The sequence below is a fragment of the Scyliorhinus torazame genome, chromosome 1 (assembly GCF_047496885.1).
Source record: "Scyliorhinus torazame isolate Kashiwa2021f chromosome 1, sScyTor2.1, whole genome shotgun sequence".
Lineage (NCBI taxonomy): Eukaryota > Metazoa > Chordata > Chondrichthyes > Carcharhiniformes > Scyliorhinidae > Scyliorhinus > Scyliorhinus torazame.
The window spans coordinates 208,962,862-208,976,546 of record NC_092707.1 but is presented as its reverse complement, the minus strand read 5'-3'; the positions used below and the strand labels follow the sequence as shown (position 1 = coordinate 208,976,546).

The following is a 13,685-nucleotide window of genomic DNA, read 5'->3' as shown; positions in this document are numbered from 1 at the left end:
TCAGCCAGCCCAGTTACCAGGAGCAGAGAGATCTTGGGGTCTATGTTCATAGATCTTTGAAAGTTGCCACTCAAGTGGATAGAGCTGTGAAGAAGGCCTATGGTGTGCTAGCGTTCATTAGCAGAGGGATTGAATTTAAGAGCCATGAGGTGATGGTGCAGCTGTAAAAAACCTTGGTAAGGCCACATTTGGAGTACTGTGTGCAGTTCTTGTCGCCTCATTTTATGAAGGATATGGAAGCTTTGTAAAAGGTGCAAAGAAGATTTAACAGGATGTTGCCTGGAATGGAGAGGTGTTCTTTCGAGGAAAGGGTGCGAGGCCTTTTCTCTTTAGAACGGAGAAGGATGAGGGGCGACTTGATAAGAGGTTTATAAGATGATCAGGGGAATAGATAGAGTAGACAGTCAGAGACTTTTCCCCCGGGTGGAACAAACCATTACAAGGGGACATAAATTTAAGGTGAATGGTGGAAGATATAGGGGGGATGTCAGAGATAGGTTCTTTACCCAGAGAGTAGTGGGGGCATGGAATGCACTGCCTGTGGAAGTAGCTGAGTGGGAAACATTAGGGACCTTCAAGCGGCTTTTGGATAGGTACATGGATTACGGTAGAATGATGGGGTGCAGATTAATTTGTTCTTAATCTAGGACAAAAGATTAGCACAACATTGTGGGCCGAAGGGCCTGTTCTGTGCTGTATTTTTCTATGTTCTATGTTCCAGTTCTTTGCAGTTCTCCCCAGTACTGCATTAAATATTCCCCCAACTTCATGTCACCTGCAAATTTATAAAATCTGTTTTGATTTTGTCTATATTGAACAACAGTGGTCCCAGTGCTCCTCTTTGTGGAGCACCTTATGCCAATCTGAATAACTGTGCTTTATGCTAACCTCTGCTTTCTGTCTTGAAGCAAGCTAGCTATCCATCCTGCTACTTGCCCCGTGACTACATCTACTAAAAGTTGTATTCACACCAATGTGTCACGAACAACTGTTTTTGGCGGCACGGTAGCACAGTGGTTAGCACTGTTGCTTCACAGCACCAGGATCCCAGGTTCGATTCCCGCTTGGTCACTGTCTGTGCGGAGTCTGTACGTTCTTCCAGTGGGTTTCCTCCGGTGCTCGGGTTTCATCCCACAAGTCCCGAAAGAATGCTGTTAGGTGAATTGGACATTCTTCCTCACTGTACACCCACAGGCGCCGGAGTGTGGCGACTAGGGGCTTTTCACAGTAACTTCATTGCAGTGTTAACGTAAGCCTACTTGGGACAATAATAAATATTATTATTGTTACAAAAGGACTGCAGCAGTTAATGGCCACCCACAATCAGCTTCCCAGGTAACTCATAATGAGCAATAATGAGCAGACTTTATCAACATCATTTTATGAAAATAAAAATATCTGTGTATGTGATTGCAGTATGGACTTGCAAGCTCTATCGGTCATCCTGATACATATGCCTTGGAGACAATCAAAAATGTAAAAAAATTAAGCACTGGTCATCAAGTGCAATCCTCACTTGTATATCACCAGAAGCAGGAATATAGCTGGCTCTCTTGAATGTGTCTGTCACGTTCCGCAATATATCTGCAGAGAACAAAAGATCTCCACTGTAGAAATTCTTTCTTTCCATCAAGCCCAGCATAGTTCTTATGACTTGGATCATGCCTTCTCCTGCCAACGTCCGCTGTCCTTTAGCCAGATGCTCTCGTATCTAATAAGACACACATACACAAATTCAACATTTTGTTTCTCAGAACAGTCAGATTACCTGAACATTTGCTGGCACTTAATTAACCATTTACGAGATACAAACAGTGGTTAGTAATCTATTTACTTATTTGCAAATGATTTTCTCGAAGACTATAAGAAAATATTCAGATTAATCACCATAAATCTGCATATTTACTCATATCTCCTCATTTCACTGACTTAACCCATAGCAGTTCTCAGGCACTCATACTTAGGCCTGCAAGTACAACATTTAGAGTATTATATTCTGCCTTTAGGTACAGATCTCAAAGCATGCTAAGCTTCCCATTTCACATAATAAATATTTAAAAGGAAGAATGGCATATTCTGATTACTGGATGCAGATCAGATGGTAATACCCTTAATGCTATATCTGCAGGTCAGAGAGTGATAGTCCGAGGGCAGGATTCTCCACTTGCCGAAAGTGAAATTGCGAAACGCGATTGGGCGGAGAATAGCATCCAACGCCAAAATCGCGGTTGGCGCTGGTTTGACACCATGGGCAAAATTCTCCTACCCGCCCCGCCACATTTCTGCCCCGACCGGCCGGCGGGAGTCTCCGTAACACCGGCCGGTCAATGGGGTTTCCCATTGTGGGACAGCCCCACGCCGTCGGTAAACCCCCGGGCGCCGGCAAAACGGAGACTCCCGCCGGCGGAGAATGACCCCCAAATCTGGATGCTCCGGCACCCAGAAAATGGTGTAAATGTGTCGCTCACCACGCGGCATTAAAGTACATAGATACATAGAAGATAGGAGCAGGAGGAGGCCTTTTGGATCTTCGAGCCTGCTCCACCATTCACCACGATCATGGCTGATCATCCAACTCAATAGTCGAATCCTGCTTTCTCCCTATACCATTTGATCCCATTCTCCGCCTCTTGAATATATTCAATGATTTAGCATCAACTACATCCTGTGGTAATGAAGTCCACAGGCTCACCACTCTTTGGGTGAAGAAATGTCTCCTTATATCTGTCCAAAATGGTTTAACCTGAATCCTCAGACTGTGATCCTTGGTTCTGGACCATAAGATATAGGACCAGAATTAGGCCACTCAGCCCATCGAGTCTGCTCCACCATTCAATCACGGCTGATATTTTCTCATCCCCAGTCTCCTCCCTTCTCCCCATAACCCCTGATCCTCTTATTAATCAAGAACCGATCTATCTCTGTCTTAAAGACACAGTGATTTGGTCTCCACAGCCTTCTGCGACAAAGAGTTCCACAGATTCACCTCCCTCTGGCTGAAGAAATTCCTCCTCATCTCTGTTTTAAATACCATGATGTGGAGATGCCGGCGTTGGACTGGGGTGAGCACAGTACGAAGTCTTACAACACCAGGTTAAAGTCCAACAGGTTTGTTTCGATGTCACTAGCTTTCGGAGCGCTGCTCCTTCCTCAGGATTCACCTGAGGAAGGAGCAGCGCTCCGAAAGCTAGTGACATCGAAACAAACCTGTTGGACTTTAACCTGGTGTTGTAAGACTTCGTACTGTTTCAAATGATCGTCCTTTAGTCTGAGATGGTGTCCTCTGGTTCTAGTTTTGGAAACATCTAGTGGAAACATCCTCTCCATGTCCACTCTATCCATGCCTCGCAGTATCCTGAATGTTTCAATAAGATCCTTCTCATCCTTCTAAACTCCAACGAGCACAGACCCAGAGTCCTCAACTGTTCATATGACAAGTTCTTCACTCCAGGTATCATTCTTGCGGACCACTTCTGGACCCTTTCCAAGGCAAGCACATCCTTCCTTGGATACGGGGCCCAAAACTGCTCATAGTACTCCTTATACAACCTCAGAAATACATCCCTGGTCTTGTATTCTAGCCCTCTTGGCATGAATGCTAACATTGCATTTGCCTTCTTCACTGCCGACTGAACCTGCACGTTAACCTTAAGAGAATCGTGAACAAGGACTCCCAAGTCCCTTTGTGCTTCTGATTTCCTAAGCATTTCCCCATTTAATAAATAGTCTATGTCTAAATTCCTCCTTCCAAAGTGCATAACCTCACAGTTTTCCACATTGTATTTCATTTGCCACTTCACTGCCCACCCCCTCGCTTTTCCAAATCCTTGTGCAGCCCTTTGCTTCCTCAATACTACCTGTTCCTCTACAGATCTTTGTATCATCTGCAAAATTCGCAACAGTGCCTTCAGTTCTTTCTTCCAGGTCATTCACGTATATTGTGAAAAGTTATGGTCCCAGCACAGACCCCTGAGGCACACCACTAGTCACCGACTGCCATCCTGAAAAAGACCCCTTTAACCCCACTCGCTGCCTTCTGCCAGTACTTTGCGATCTCATTTTTAATAACAGACTCTAAAATCTTACCAATGACTGAAGTCAGGCTAACCAGCCTATAATTTCCAGTCTACTGCCTCCCACCCTTCTAAAATAGTGGTGTTACATTAGCCACTTTCCAATCCTCTGAGACCCTTCCAGCCTCCAGTGATTCAAAGAACAAAGAACAAAGAAAAGTACAGCAAGGAACAGGCCCTTCGGCCCACCAAGCCTGCGCCGACCATGCTTCCCGTCTAAACTAAAATCTTCTACACTTCCGGGGTCCGTATCGCTCTATTCCCATCCTATTCACGTATTTGTCAAGATGCCCCCTAAACGTCACTATCGTCCCTGCTTCCACCACCTCCTCCGGCAGCAAGTTCCAGGCACCCACTCCCCTCTGTGTAGAAAATCTGCCTCATACATCTCCTCTAAACCTTGCCCCTCGCACCTTAAATCAATGCCCCCTAGTTAATTGACCCCTCTACCCTGGGAAAAAGTCTCTGACTATCCACTCTGTCTATGCCCCTCATAATTTTGTAGACCGGACTGCCGGTGATGGCGGGCGGGAGGCGGCCGCACAATGGAGGGCTCCCGTTCAGGAAAGGCATTTTTGGGGCTTTAAGCCCGGTCCCAGGGTCCACGGAGGCGCCAGAAGCAGGGAGAAGGCACGGAGGAGGCACAGTGAAGGCACAGGAAAGAAAAAGAAAAATGTCGAGGGTGAGCAAAAAAACGGCCGTTAAAAAAACAGCTGAAGGTCTGTCGGGGAGTGGAAAGGTCACCGCAGGGTCACCAAGGAAAATGGAGGCTGGAGCACCAGGGGAGGCCGCATTGCTTACGGCTGAAGAAATAACTAAGGTGATGGCGGCGGAATTTGAAAAGCAGTTGACGCAGATTGCGAAATGCATGGAGACGGTGAGGAAGGAGATGAGGGAGGTTTTGAGTGTGCTGGTGTGGCGAGCGCAGTGGCGGAGGTGCGAGCGCAAGGGGAGGCGCTGAAGGAAGTGGAGGAGACGTTATTGCAGCACGGTGATCAACTTGCCTCGATGGGGAAGGAGATGCGGAAGGTGATGGGCACTAACAAGGATCTGCGAGGAAAAATGGAAGACCTGGAAAACAGATCCAGGCGACAGAATTTGAGGATTGTGGGGCTGCCCGAAGGAGTTGAAGGACCGAAGCCGACTGAGTATTTTGCCGCGATGCTGGCAAAACTATTGGGGGAGGGAGAGGATCCCTCCCGATATGAACTGGATCGGGCTGATCGGTCGTGGAGGCCTGTACCAAAGGCGAGTGAGCCGCCAAGGGCAGTGACTCTGTGCTTCCGTAGGTACAGTGTGAGCGGAGATGTGTAAGATTAAGGGTGACTACGGGTAATCCCTGATTCCTTTTTGTCATTTGTTCATGTAAACATGCGGGTTGAGGTTTGGGGGTCGGTGGGTAGATGGGATCGTTGTTATTATGGGGGTTGACATATCTTGCTGACTATTGTTTATTGTTGATGGATGTAAATGTGGGAGAAAATGTGAAAAAGGAGGTGAATAAAAAAATTATTTTAAAAAAAAAATAATAATTTTGTAGACCTCTATCAGACCTCAAACTCCGTCGTTCCAGTGAGAACAAACCAAATTTATTCAACCTCTCCTCATAGCTAATGCCCTCCATACCAGGCAACGTCCTGGTAAATCTCTTCAACAACCTCTCTAAAGCCTCCACATCCTTCTGGTAGTGTGGCAAACAAAATTGAACACAATACTCCAAGTGTGGCCTAACTAAGGTTATATACAGCTTGCAACATGACTTGCCAATTTTTATACTCAATGCCCCGGCAAATGAAGGCAAGCATGCCGTATGCCTTCTTGACTACCTTCTCCACCTGCGTTGCCCCTTTCAGTGACCTGTGGACCTATACACCGAGATCTCTCTGACTGTCAATACTATTGAGGGGGTCTACCATTCACTGTATATTCTCTACCAGTAATAGACCTTCCAAAATGCATTACCTCACATTTGGATTAAACTTAATTTGCCATCTCTCCGCCCAACTCTCCAAACAATCTAAATCCTGCTGTAGCCTCTGACAGTCCTCATCGCTTTCTGCAATTCCATCAACCTTTGTGTCATCCGCAAACTTACTAATCAGACTGTGGTAAACACCACTGGTAACACACTATGCATATTACGGGACTGCCACTGTACCACAGGTAACATGGTAAATACCAGCCGGCTGGCTCCTCCCAGCAGGCAAGGTATAAAAGTGTATGTTCTCCTGCACTGCTTCCATTCTGGTTCCAGCTGCAGGAGGCACAACATCTTGTGCAATAAAGCCTCAATTGTTTCACCATTTTCGTCTCGTGGTCATTGATGGTACATCAGTTTATTGCACAAGATTTTTAGAGATGAACGTCTTAATCAAGTCTGATCGCCTGCAGCTAAACCCTCACGTAGCCGACGCCACAGCCACCTTCGAGCACTGGCTAGCCTGCTTTGAAGGCATCCACAGAAGCCCTCTCAGACCCGCAGAAGCTCCAGATCCTCTACTCACGCGTTAGCCCACACGTTTTCTCCCACATTCGGGACGCGCCCACCTACATGGAAGCGATGGCGCTGCCAAAAGGACAATGCATCAGGACTGTGAATCAAGTGTTCGCCTGGCACTTCCTGGCCACGAGACGGCAACTCCCAGGGGAGTCTCAGGACGATTTTTGCGTGCTCTGCAGATACTGGCTAGGAACTGTAATTGCCAGGCAGTGTCAGCAGTGCAGCACACAGAACTGCTAATCAGAGACGCCTATGTTACGGGCATTAAGTCTAATTACGTTCGCCAGCAGTTATTGGAAGCTCGACCTTACAGAGACTGTGCAGCTTGCTAACTCCCTAGAAGTGGCCTCCCGCAATCTGGAGGCCTACATCTCCGACCGCGCGGCACCCTCGTGGCATCGTGGGCCCCACCATCTGCCGACTCGAGTACACCGCAAGCCTGCGCCGCGCGGCAGCCAGCCAACTCCGGAGGGCCCAAATGTTATTTCTGTGGGCAAGCAAATATCCCAGGCAGCGCTGCCCGGCGTGGAGCACGACCTGCAACGGGTGTGGAAAGAAGGGCCACTTCGTCTCCGTTTGTCAGGCCCGATCAGTCGCTGCCATTTCCAGCCCCACCATCACTGCAACCCCCACGTGCGATCCAGGGGCGCCATCTTGGATGCCGTCCACCATGTGCGCCCAGTGGGCGCCGCCATCTTCGGCGCCATCTTGGACTGCGCCTCAGGACCCCTGCTCGCCCGGAAGTTCGCGGCCCGCCGATACTTCCGCCACCGCTGATCAGCCCGGGAACTCCCAACATCTTCCGCAGCTTGCCTCCATCGTCCTTGATCAGTCTCGGCCCCGCAACCTCGCAACTGCTACGACGACGGTAAAGATCAACGGACACGAGACGACCTGCCTCTTTGACTCCGGGAGCACAGAGAGTTTCATCCATCCTATTACGGTAAGGCGCTGCTCCCTCTCGGTCCTCCCCGTCACCCAGAAAATCTCCCTGGTCTCCGGATCCCATTCCGTGCAAATCCGGGGGTGCTGCACCCTCTCCGTTCAGGGTGTAGAGTACAGCAACTTCAGACTCTACGTCCTCCCCCATCTCTGCACTGCCCTGTTACTAGGTCTCGATTTTCAGTGATGTGGAGATGCCGGCGTTGGACTGGGGTGAGCACAGTAAGAAGTCTTACAACACCAGGTTAAAGTCCAACAGGTTTGTTTCAAACACTAGCTTTCAGAGCACTGCTCCTTCCTTCACGTGAGGAAGGAACAGTGCTCCGAAAGCTAGTGTTTGAAACAAACCTGTTGGACTTTACCCTGGTGTTGTAAGACTGCCAACTCGATTTTCAGTGTCACCTCCAAAGCCTTACTCTGAAATTCGGTGGACCCCTGCCCTGCCTCACTGTCTGTGGCCTCACGACCCTTAAGGTCGAGCCGCCTTCACTGTTTGCAAACCTCACCCCGGACTGTAAGCCCATCGCCACGAGGAGCAGACGGTACAGTGCACAGGACAGGACCTTTATCAGGTCGGAACTCCAACGGCTTCTGCGGGAGGGGGTCATTGAGGCCAGTAACAGCCCCTGGAGAGCTCAAGTGGTGGTAGTTAAGACTGGGGAGAAACACAGGATGGTCATCGACTACAGTCAGACAATCAATCGGTACACGCAGCTCAATGCGTACCCTCTCCCAAGCATATCTGACATGGTCGATCAGATTGCGCAGTATTGAGTCTTCTCAACAGTTGACTTGAAGTCCGCCTACCACCAACTCCCCATCCGCCCGGAGGACCGCCAATACACTGCATTCGAAGCAGATGGCCGCCTCTATCATTTCCTCAGAGTTCCCTTCGGCGTCACCAATGGGGTCTCGGTCTTCCAGCGAGATGGACCGAATGGCTACGGGCCACGTTCCCATACCTAGATAATGTCACCATCTGCGTGATGTGCAATCAATTACACTCAAGACGAAGTGATTTCATAACTGAAGGCTTTAATCTGCGAGAACCTTTTCCCCAGCAGCTTCGATACAGAAAGTGAAAGCTGCTGGGACGGCACCATCTCTTATACCCCGCCCTCAGGGCGGAGCTACGCAACACAGCCAATGGTAGACGCCAGGGTCTAACCAATGGTCATCAGCCTCTCAGATACTGCAATACCTGGTACTACCACATTCACCCCCTGTTAAAAAGAGCACGGCGGGGTGGTGGCCAGCGTTAATAATCGCCTTTAGCATGGTATGACCAGGTATGGAGGTACTGTGTTGTCGAGGTTATGTACAAAGTGTTCATAGTGCAGCAATCAGTCGATCGGGCGGCCTGGCCGTCCTTCTGGAGCGTCTGGGCTTCGGCGGTGATTCTGACGAGGGTCCCGGCGGTTGCGACTCCGGGAGCGTGGTGTCGTCCTTCCTGGCAGCTTCGTCACCCCTAGGCGGCGCTGTAGGGGTAAAAGATTGACAGGGAGGTGGGGCGCCTGTAGGGAGCGTCGGTGGATGGTCGGGCCTGGGCAGGAGCGGCGGGAGTATTGACCCTCCAGTGAGGTGCTGTGGGGGAGGCAGGGGTGGGGGCAATGGCTCGGGTGCGCGTGGGGATCCGGCGGGCGCCAGGTCCCGAAGGAAGACTGTGTCTTGCCGGCCGTCAGGGAAGGCCACGTAGGCGTACTGGGGGTTAGCGTGCAGCAGGTGGACCCTCTCGACCAACGGGTCCGGCTTGTGCGCCCGCACGTGCTTCCGAAGCAGGATGGGTCCGGGTGTCGCTAGCCAGGTTGGGAGCGAGGTCCCGGAGGAGGACTTCCTGGGGAAAACAAGGAGACGTTCATGAGGCGTCTGATTTGTGGTTGTACAGGGCAGTGACCGGATGGCGTGGAGGGCCATCGGGAGAACCTCTTGCCAGTGGGAGACCGGGAGATTCCTGGACCGTAGGGCCAGTAGAACGGTCTTCCAGACCGTTCCGTTCTCCCTCTCTACCTGCCCGTTTCCCCCGGGGTTGTAACTGGTCGTCCTGCTCGAGGCAATGCCCTTGCTGAGCAGGAATTGACACAGTTTGTCGCTCATCAAGGAGGACCCCCTATCACTGTGAATGTATGCGGGGAAACCGAACAGTGTAAAGATACCCTGGAGGGCCTTGATGACGGTGGTTGCGGTCATGTCTGGGCAGGGGATGGGGAATGGGAGCTGGGAGTGCTCATCAATCACGTTCAGGAAGTACGTGTTGTGGTCGGTGGAGGAAAGGGGGCCTTTGAAGTCCATGCTGAGGCGTCCAAATGGACGGGAAGCCTTTATCAGGTGCGCCCTCTCTGGCCGGTAGAAGTGCGGTTTGCAATCTGCGCAGATTTGGCAGTCCCTGGTGACTGTCCTGACCTCCTCGATTGAGTAGGGCAGGTTGCGGGTCTTGACGAAATGGAAACAAGGAGTGGCAGAGGTCCTCGTGGACGGCTCGGAGGCGGTCCACTTGTGCAGTGGCACAAGTGTCGCGGGACAGGGCATCAGGAGGGTCGTTCAGCTTCCCCGGACAGTACAAGATCTCGTAGTTGAAGGTGGAGAGTTCTATCCTCGACCGCAAGATCTTGTCATTTTTAATCTTGCCCCGCTGTGCATTATCGAATATGAAGGCAACCGACCGTTGGTCCGTGAGGAGAGTGAATCTCCTACCGGCCAGGTAATGCCTCCAATGTCTCACAGCTTCAACTATGGCTTGTGCTTATTTTTTGACCGAGGAGTGGCGAATTTCGGAAGCATGGAGGGTACGGGAGAAGAAAGCCACGGGCCTGCCCGCTTGATTGAGGGTGGCGGCCAGAGCTACGTCGGACGCACCGCTCTCGACCTGGAAGAGGAGGGACTCGTCGATAGCACGCATCGTGGCCTTTGCAATGTCTGCTTTGATGCGGCTGAAGGCCTGGCGGGACTCCGTCAACAGGGGGAAGGTTGTGGACTGGTTCAGGGGTCGGGCGTTGTCTGCATAATAGCTGAAGAACCCGAGGCAGCGCTTCAGGGCCTTGGGGCAGTGAGGGAGGGGGAACTCCATAAGGGGGCGCATGCGCTCAGGGTCGGGGCCTATGACTCCACTTCGCACTGTGTAGCCTAGAATGGCTAGACGGTCGGTGCTAAACACGCATTTATCCTTATTGTATGTCAGATTAAGGATTTTCGCGGTCTGGAGGAATTTGCGGAGGTTGGTGTCGTGGTCCTGCTGGTCATGGCCGCAGATGGTGACATTATCTAGATGCAGGAACGTTGCGCGTAAGCCGTACCGGTCAACCATTCCGTCCATCTCTCGCTGGAAGACCGAGACTCCATTAGTGACACCAAAGAGAACTCTTAAAAATTGATAGAGCCGCCCATCTGCTTCGAAGGCAGTGTACTTGCGGTCACTAGTGCGGAGGGGTAGCTGGTGGACTTGAGGTCCACCATGGAGAAGACCTTGTATTGTGCGATCCTGTTTACCAGGTCGGCTATACGGGGAAGAGAGTACGCATCCAGCTGCGTAAACCTGTTGATGGTCTGGCTATAGTCTATGACCTCCTATGCTTCTCCCCGGTCTTTACCACCACTACTTGAGCTCTCCAGGGACTCTTGCTCGCTTTGATGACCCCTTCCCCCAGCAGCCTTTGGACCTCAGACCTGATGAAGGTCCGGTCCTGGGCACTGTACCGTCTGCTCCTGGTGGCAATGGGTTTGCAATCCGGGGTGAGGTTCGCAAACAGGGAAGGCGGGTCGACCTTAAGGGTCGCGAGGCCGCAGACAGTAAGGGGAGGTATAGGGCCGCCAAATTTAAAAGTCAGGCTTTGCAAATGGCATTGGAAGTCCAGCCTCAGGAGGGTAACCGCGCAGAGGTGCGGCAGGACATACAGGCGGAAATTGCTGAATTTCCTACCTTGGACAGTGAGGTTCGCTAGGCAGAACCCCTGGCATTCACCGTCGGCCGACATTGAAATCGGGAAAGGCGACTGGCGGAGAATTGAATTTAACACCGAAATCAGGGTGGACGCTGGATTCATACCAAATCGCAATTCTCCGGTGCTCTACAGCGTCAATGCGTTCCAGTCCGCACATACAGTAAAGTAATTTGCATATAATTAGCAGGCTTGACCCGGGATACTCCAGGGCCTCTGCGATTCTCCGCCTCCACTGAGGGGAATTCACGACAGCGAGGTTCACTTGTACTTTGAAAAATTGTGAAACAGGCACAGTGGCTGTTGAGGGGGAGAGAGGGGGCACGAAAAGTGTCCAACATCGCCATTGTGTGATGACAGTTGTGCCACTGGCTGGGAGGCTTCTGTCAGGGCGGGGGGAACAGCAGGAAGGTGGCCAGGAGGTGAGCTGTGGGGATGGTAAGGAACACCATTGCTGCAGCCTGCAAGGCAGCCATGATGCTGCGCACGCAGCTGACTGCCCACTGTGAATTTAGTGCCATGGGTCATATGGGTGTCCCCTCAGGCCACCCCTAAAGGTGCCGCCTGTGACCCAGCCAACCCATCAACGGTATGAGGAATGAAGTGTGGGGAGAGAAGTATGTGTATGCGGCTGTAGCATGTCAGCCTCCAGAGTGTCAACCCCGAACCCGGCGAATCCAGCACTGTTTCTCATCGGAATCGATTGTTTTCTACGTGGCGCTGGTGATAACCACTCGACGGACACTGAACTGCGGCGCTAGTTTTGCTGTCATAGAAGTCCATGAATCTTGCCCCGGCTTCACACTTAGTCTCAGGAATGGAGAATACAGCCGCACATCTCCAGGGGTTAAACTCCGTCAGATCTTTGATTTGCAAGGCTTTCACTCACATTAATGGGAAATGATGTACTCGGCTGTGATTGACAGCTTACACAGAGCCAGCTGTCTGGATTGTTTGAATTGATTTCCCTTCATGCTTGAATGGATCTCAAGCACCCTACTGTGTCACTATCTGCAATGTTTAGAAACATCTAGCAATGATTGACAACTTTTGACCACATCAAAAACAGTAAACCACTCTCACTTCCTCTTTTTCTCTGCAGAAAGCACTTTATGGGGGGGGGGGGGGTTCTCTGGTGGAGGGCTCTCTTATAGGGATTTCTGTTGGGGGTGAGCAGGAGCTGCATTGTTGAGGGAGGGGGTCCTCAAATGGACTTTGGGGGCACCAACCTTGAAGACTTATCCCCTTGGTCCACCGTGATGTCCGCTGCTCCAGGGCCACGCTAAAATACCTGCAACCATTCATGCCCAAGTGAACCCTGGCCCAGAGGGCTGGTGAATCACGGAGGTGTGGAGAATCTAGTGCCCAGCCTGTTAATAGGATGCCAATGGGTCAATTTCAACATATTTGCATGCTCCCAGCGCCTGCTGTCGATCCAGTTCTTTCCCAGGAACTGGATTCCTGCCGCACTGGGAACTCTGCTACCAGCAGCTAGCAGTCGAGATCAAGCCTCAGATGCCCTACAAGGGTCCTGAAGGTTAAAATGGTTCAGCAAAGGCCCACAAAATTAAATGAGTTGGAGGGAAGTCACTCGAGATAAAATGGCTGAAGCCAAGTCAAATGAATGGAAAGAGGATCAACAAACATTTCAACTCAAAATTTTCCCCAGAAAGAATTCAGACCTCAAGAGTGGTCCAAAACAGTTAATGGGAGATAACTCTGATTTTAATGGATGTGTCTGTACTGAGAAAGCCCAGAAGAGAGATAGATCACTTGGTTGTATGGTGTACCAAAAACAATCTCTCTCTAAATGTCAGCAAGACCAAGGAGCTGATAATCGACTTCAGGGAGCGTAGCACGACATTCCCCCCCCACCCCCTCCAGACTACATTAATGGCTCCGCAGTGGAGATGGTCGTTAACTTTGAGTTCCTGGAGGTCACCATCACCAACAGTCTGTCCTGGTCTACTCACATTGATGCAACAGTCAAGAAAACCCCAAAACGTCTCTACTTCCTATGGAAGCTAAAGAAATTCGGCATGTCTGCATAAACTCTCACAAACCTCTACAGATGTGCCACAGAGAGCATCCTGTCCAGCTGCATCACAGCTTGGTATGGAAACTGCTCGGCCCAAGATCGCAAGAAAGTGCAGAGTGTGGTGAACTCAGCCCAACGATCACACAAGCATGCCACCATCCCGTTGATTCTGTCTGCACCTTCCGCAGACAGCATCATCA

At 50.8% G+C, this 13,685-nt stretch overlaps 1 protein-coding gene across 8 annotated transcripts in view; it reads right to left on the bottom strand.

Annotated features, from left to right (window-relative positions):
* The window catches only part of LOC140418616 (adhesion G protein-coupled receptor B2-like), a 1,340,408-nt gene that overhangs the window by 729,883 nt on the left and 596,840 nt on the right, over positions 1 to 13,685 (bottom strand). For all 8 annotated transcript variants that reach the window (XM_072502156.1, XM_072502149.1, XM_072502159.1 and 5 more), the window contains one exon: positions 1,517 to 1,711. In XM_072502156.1, the coding sequence (XP_072358257.1) occupies positions 1,517 to 1,711 (195 nt within the window). The remainder of the gene's footprint in view (positions 1 to 1,516; positions 1,712 to 13,685) is intronic.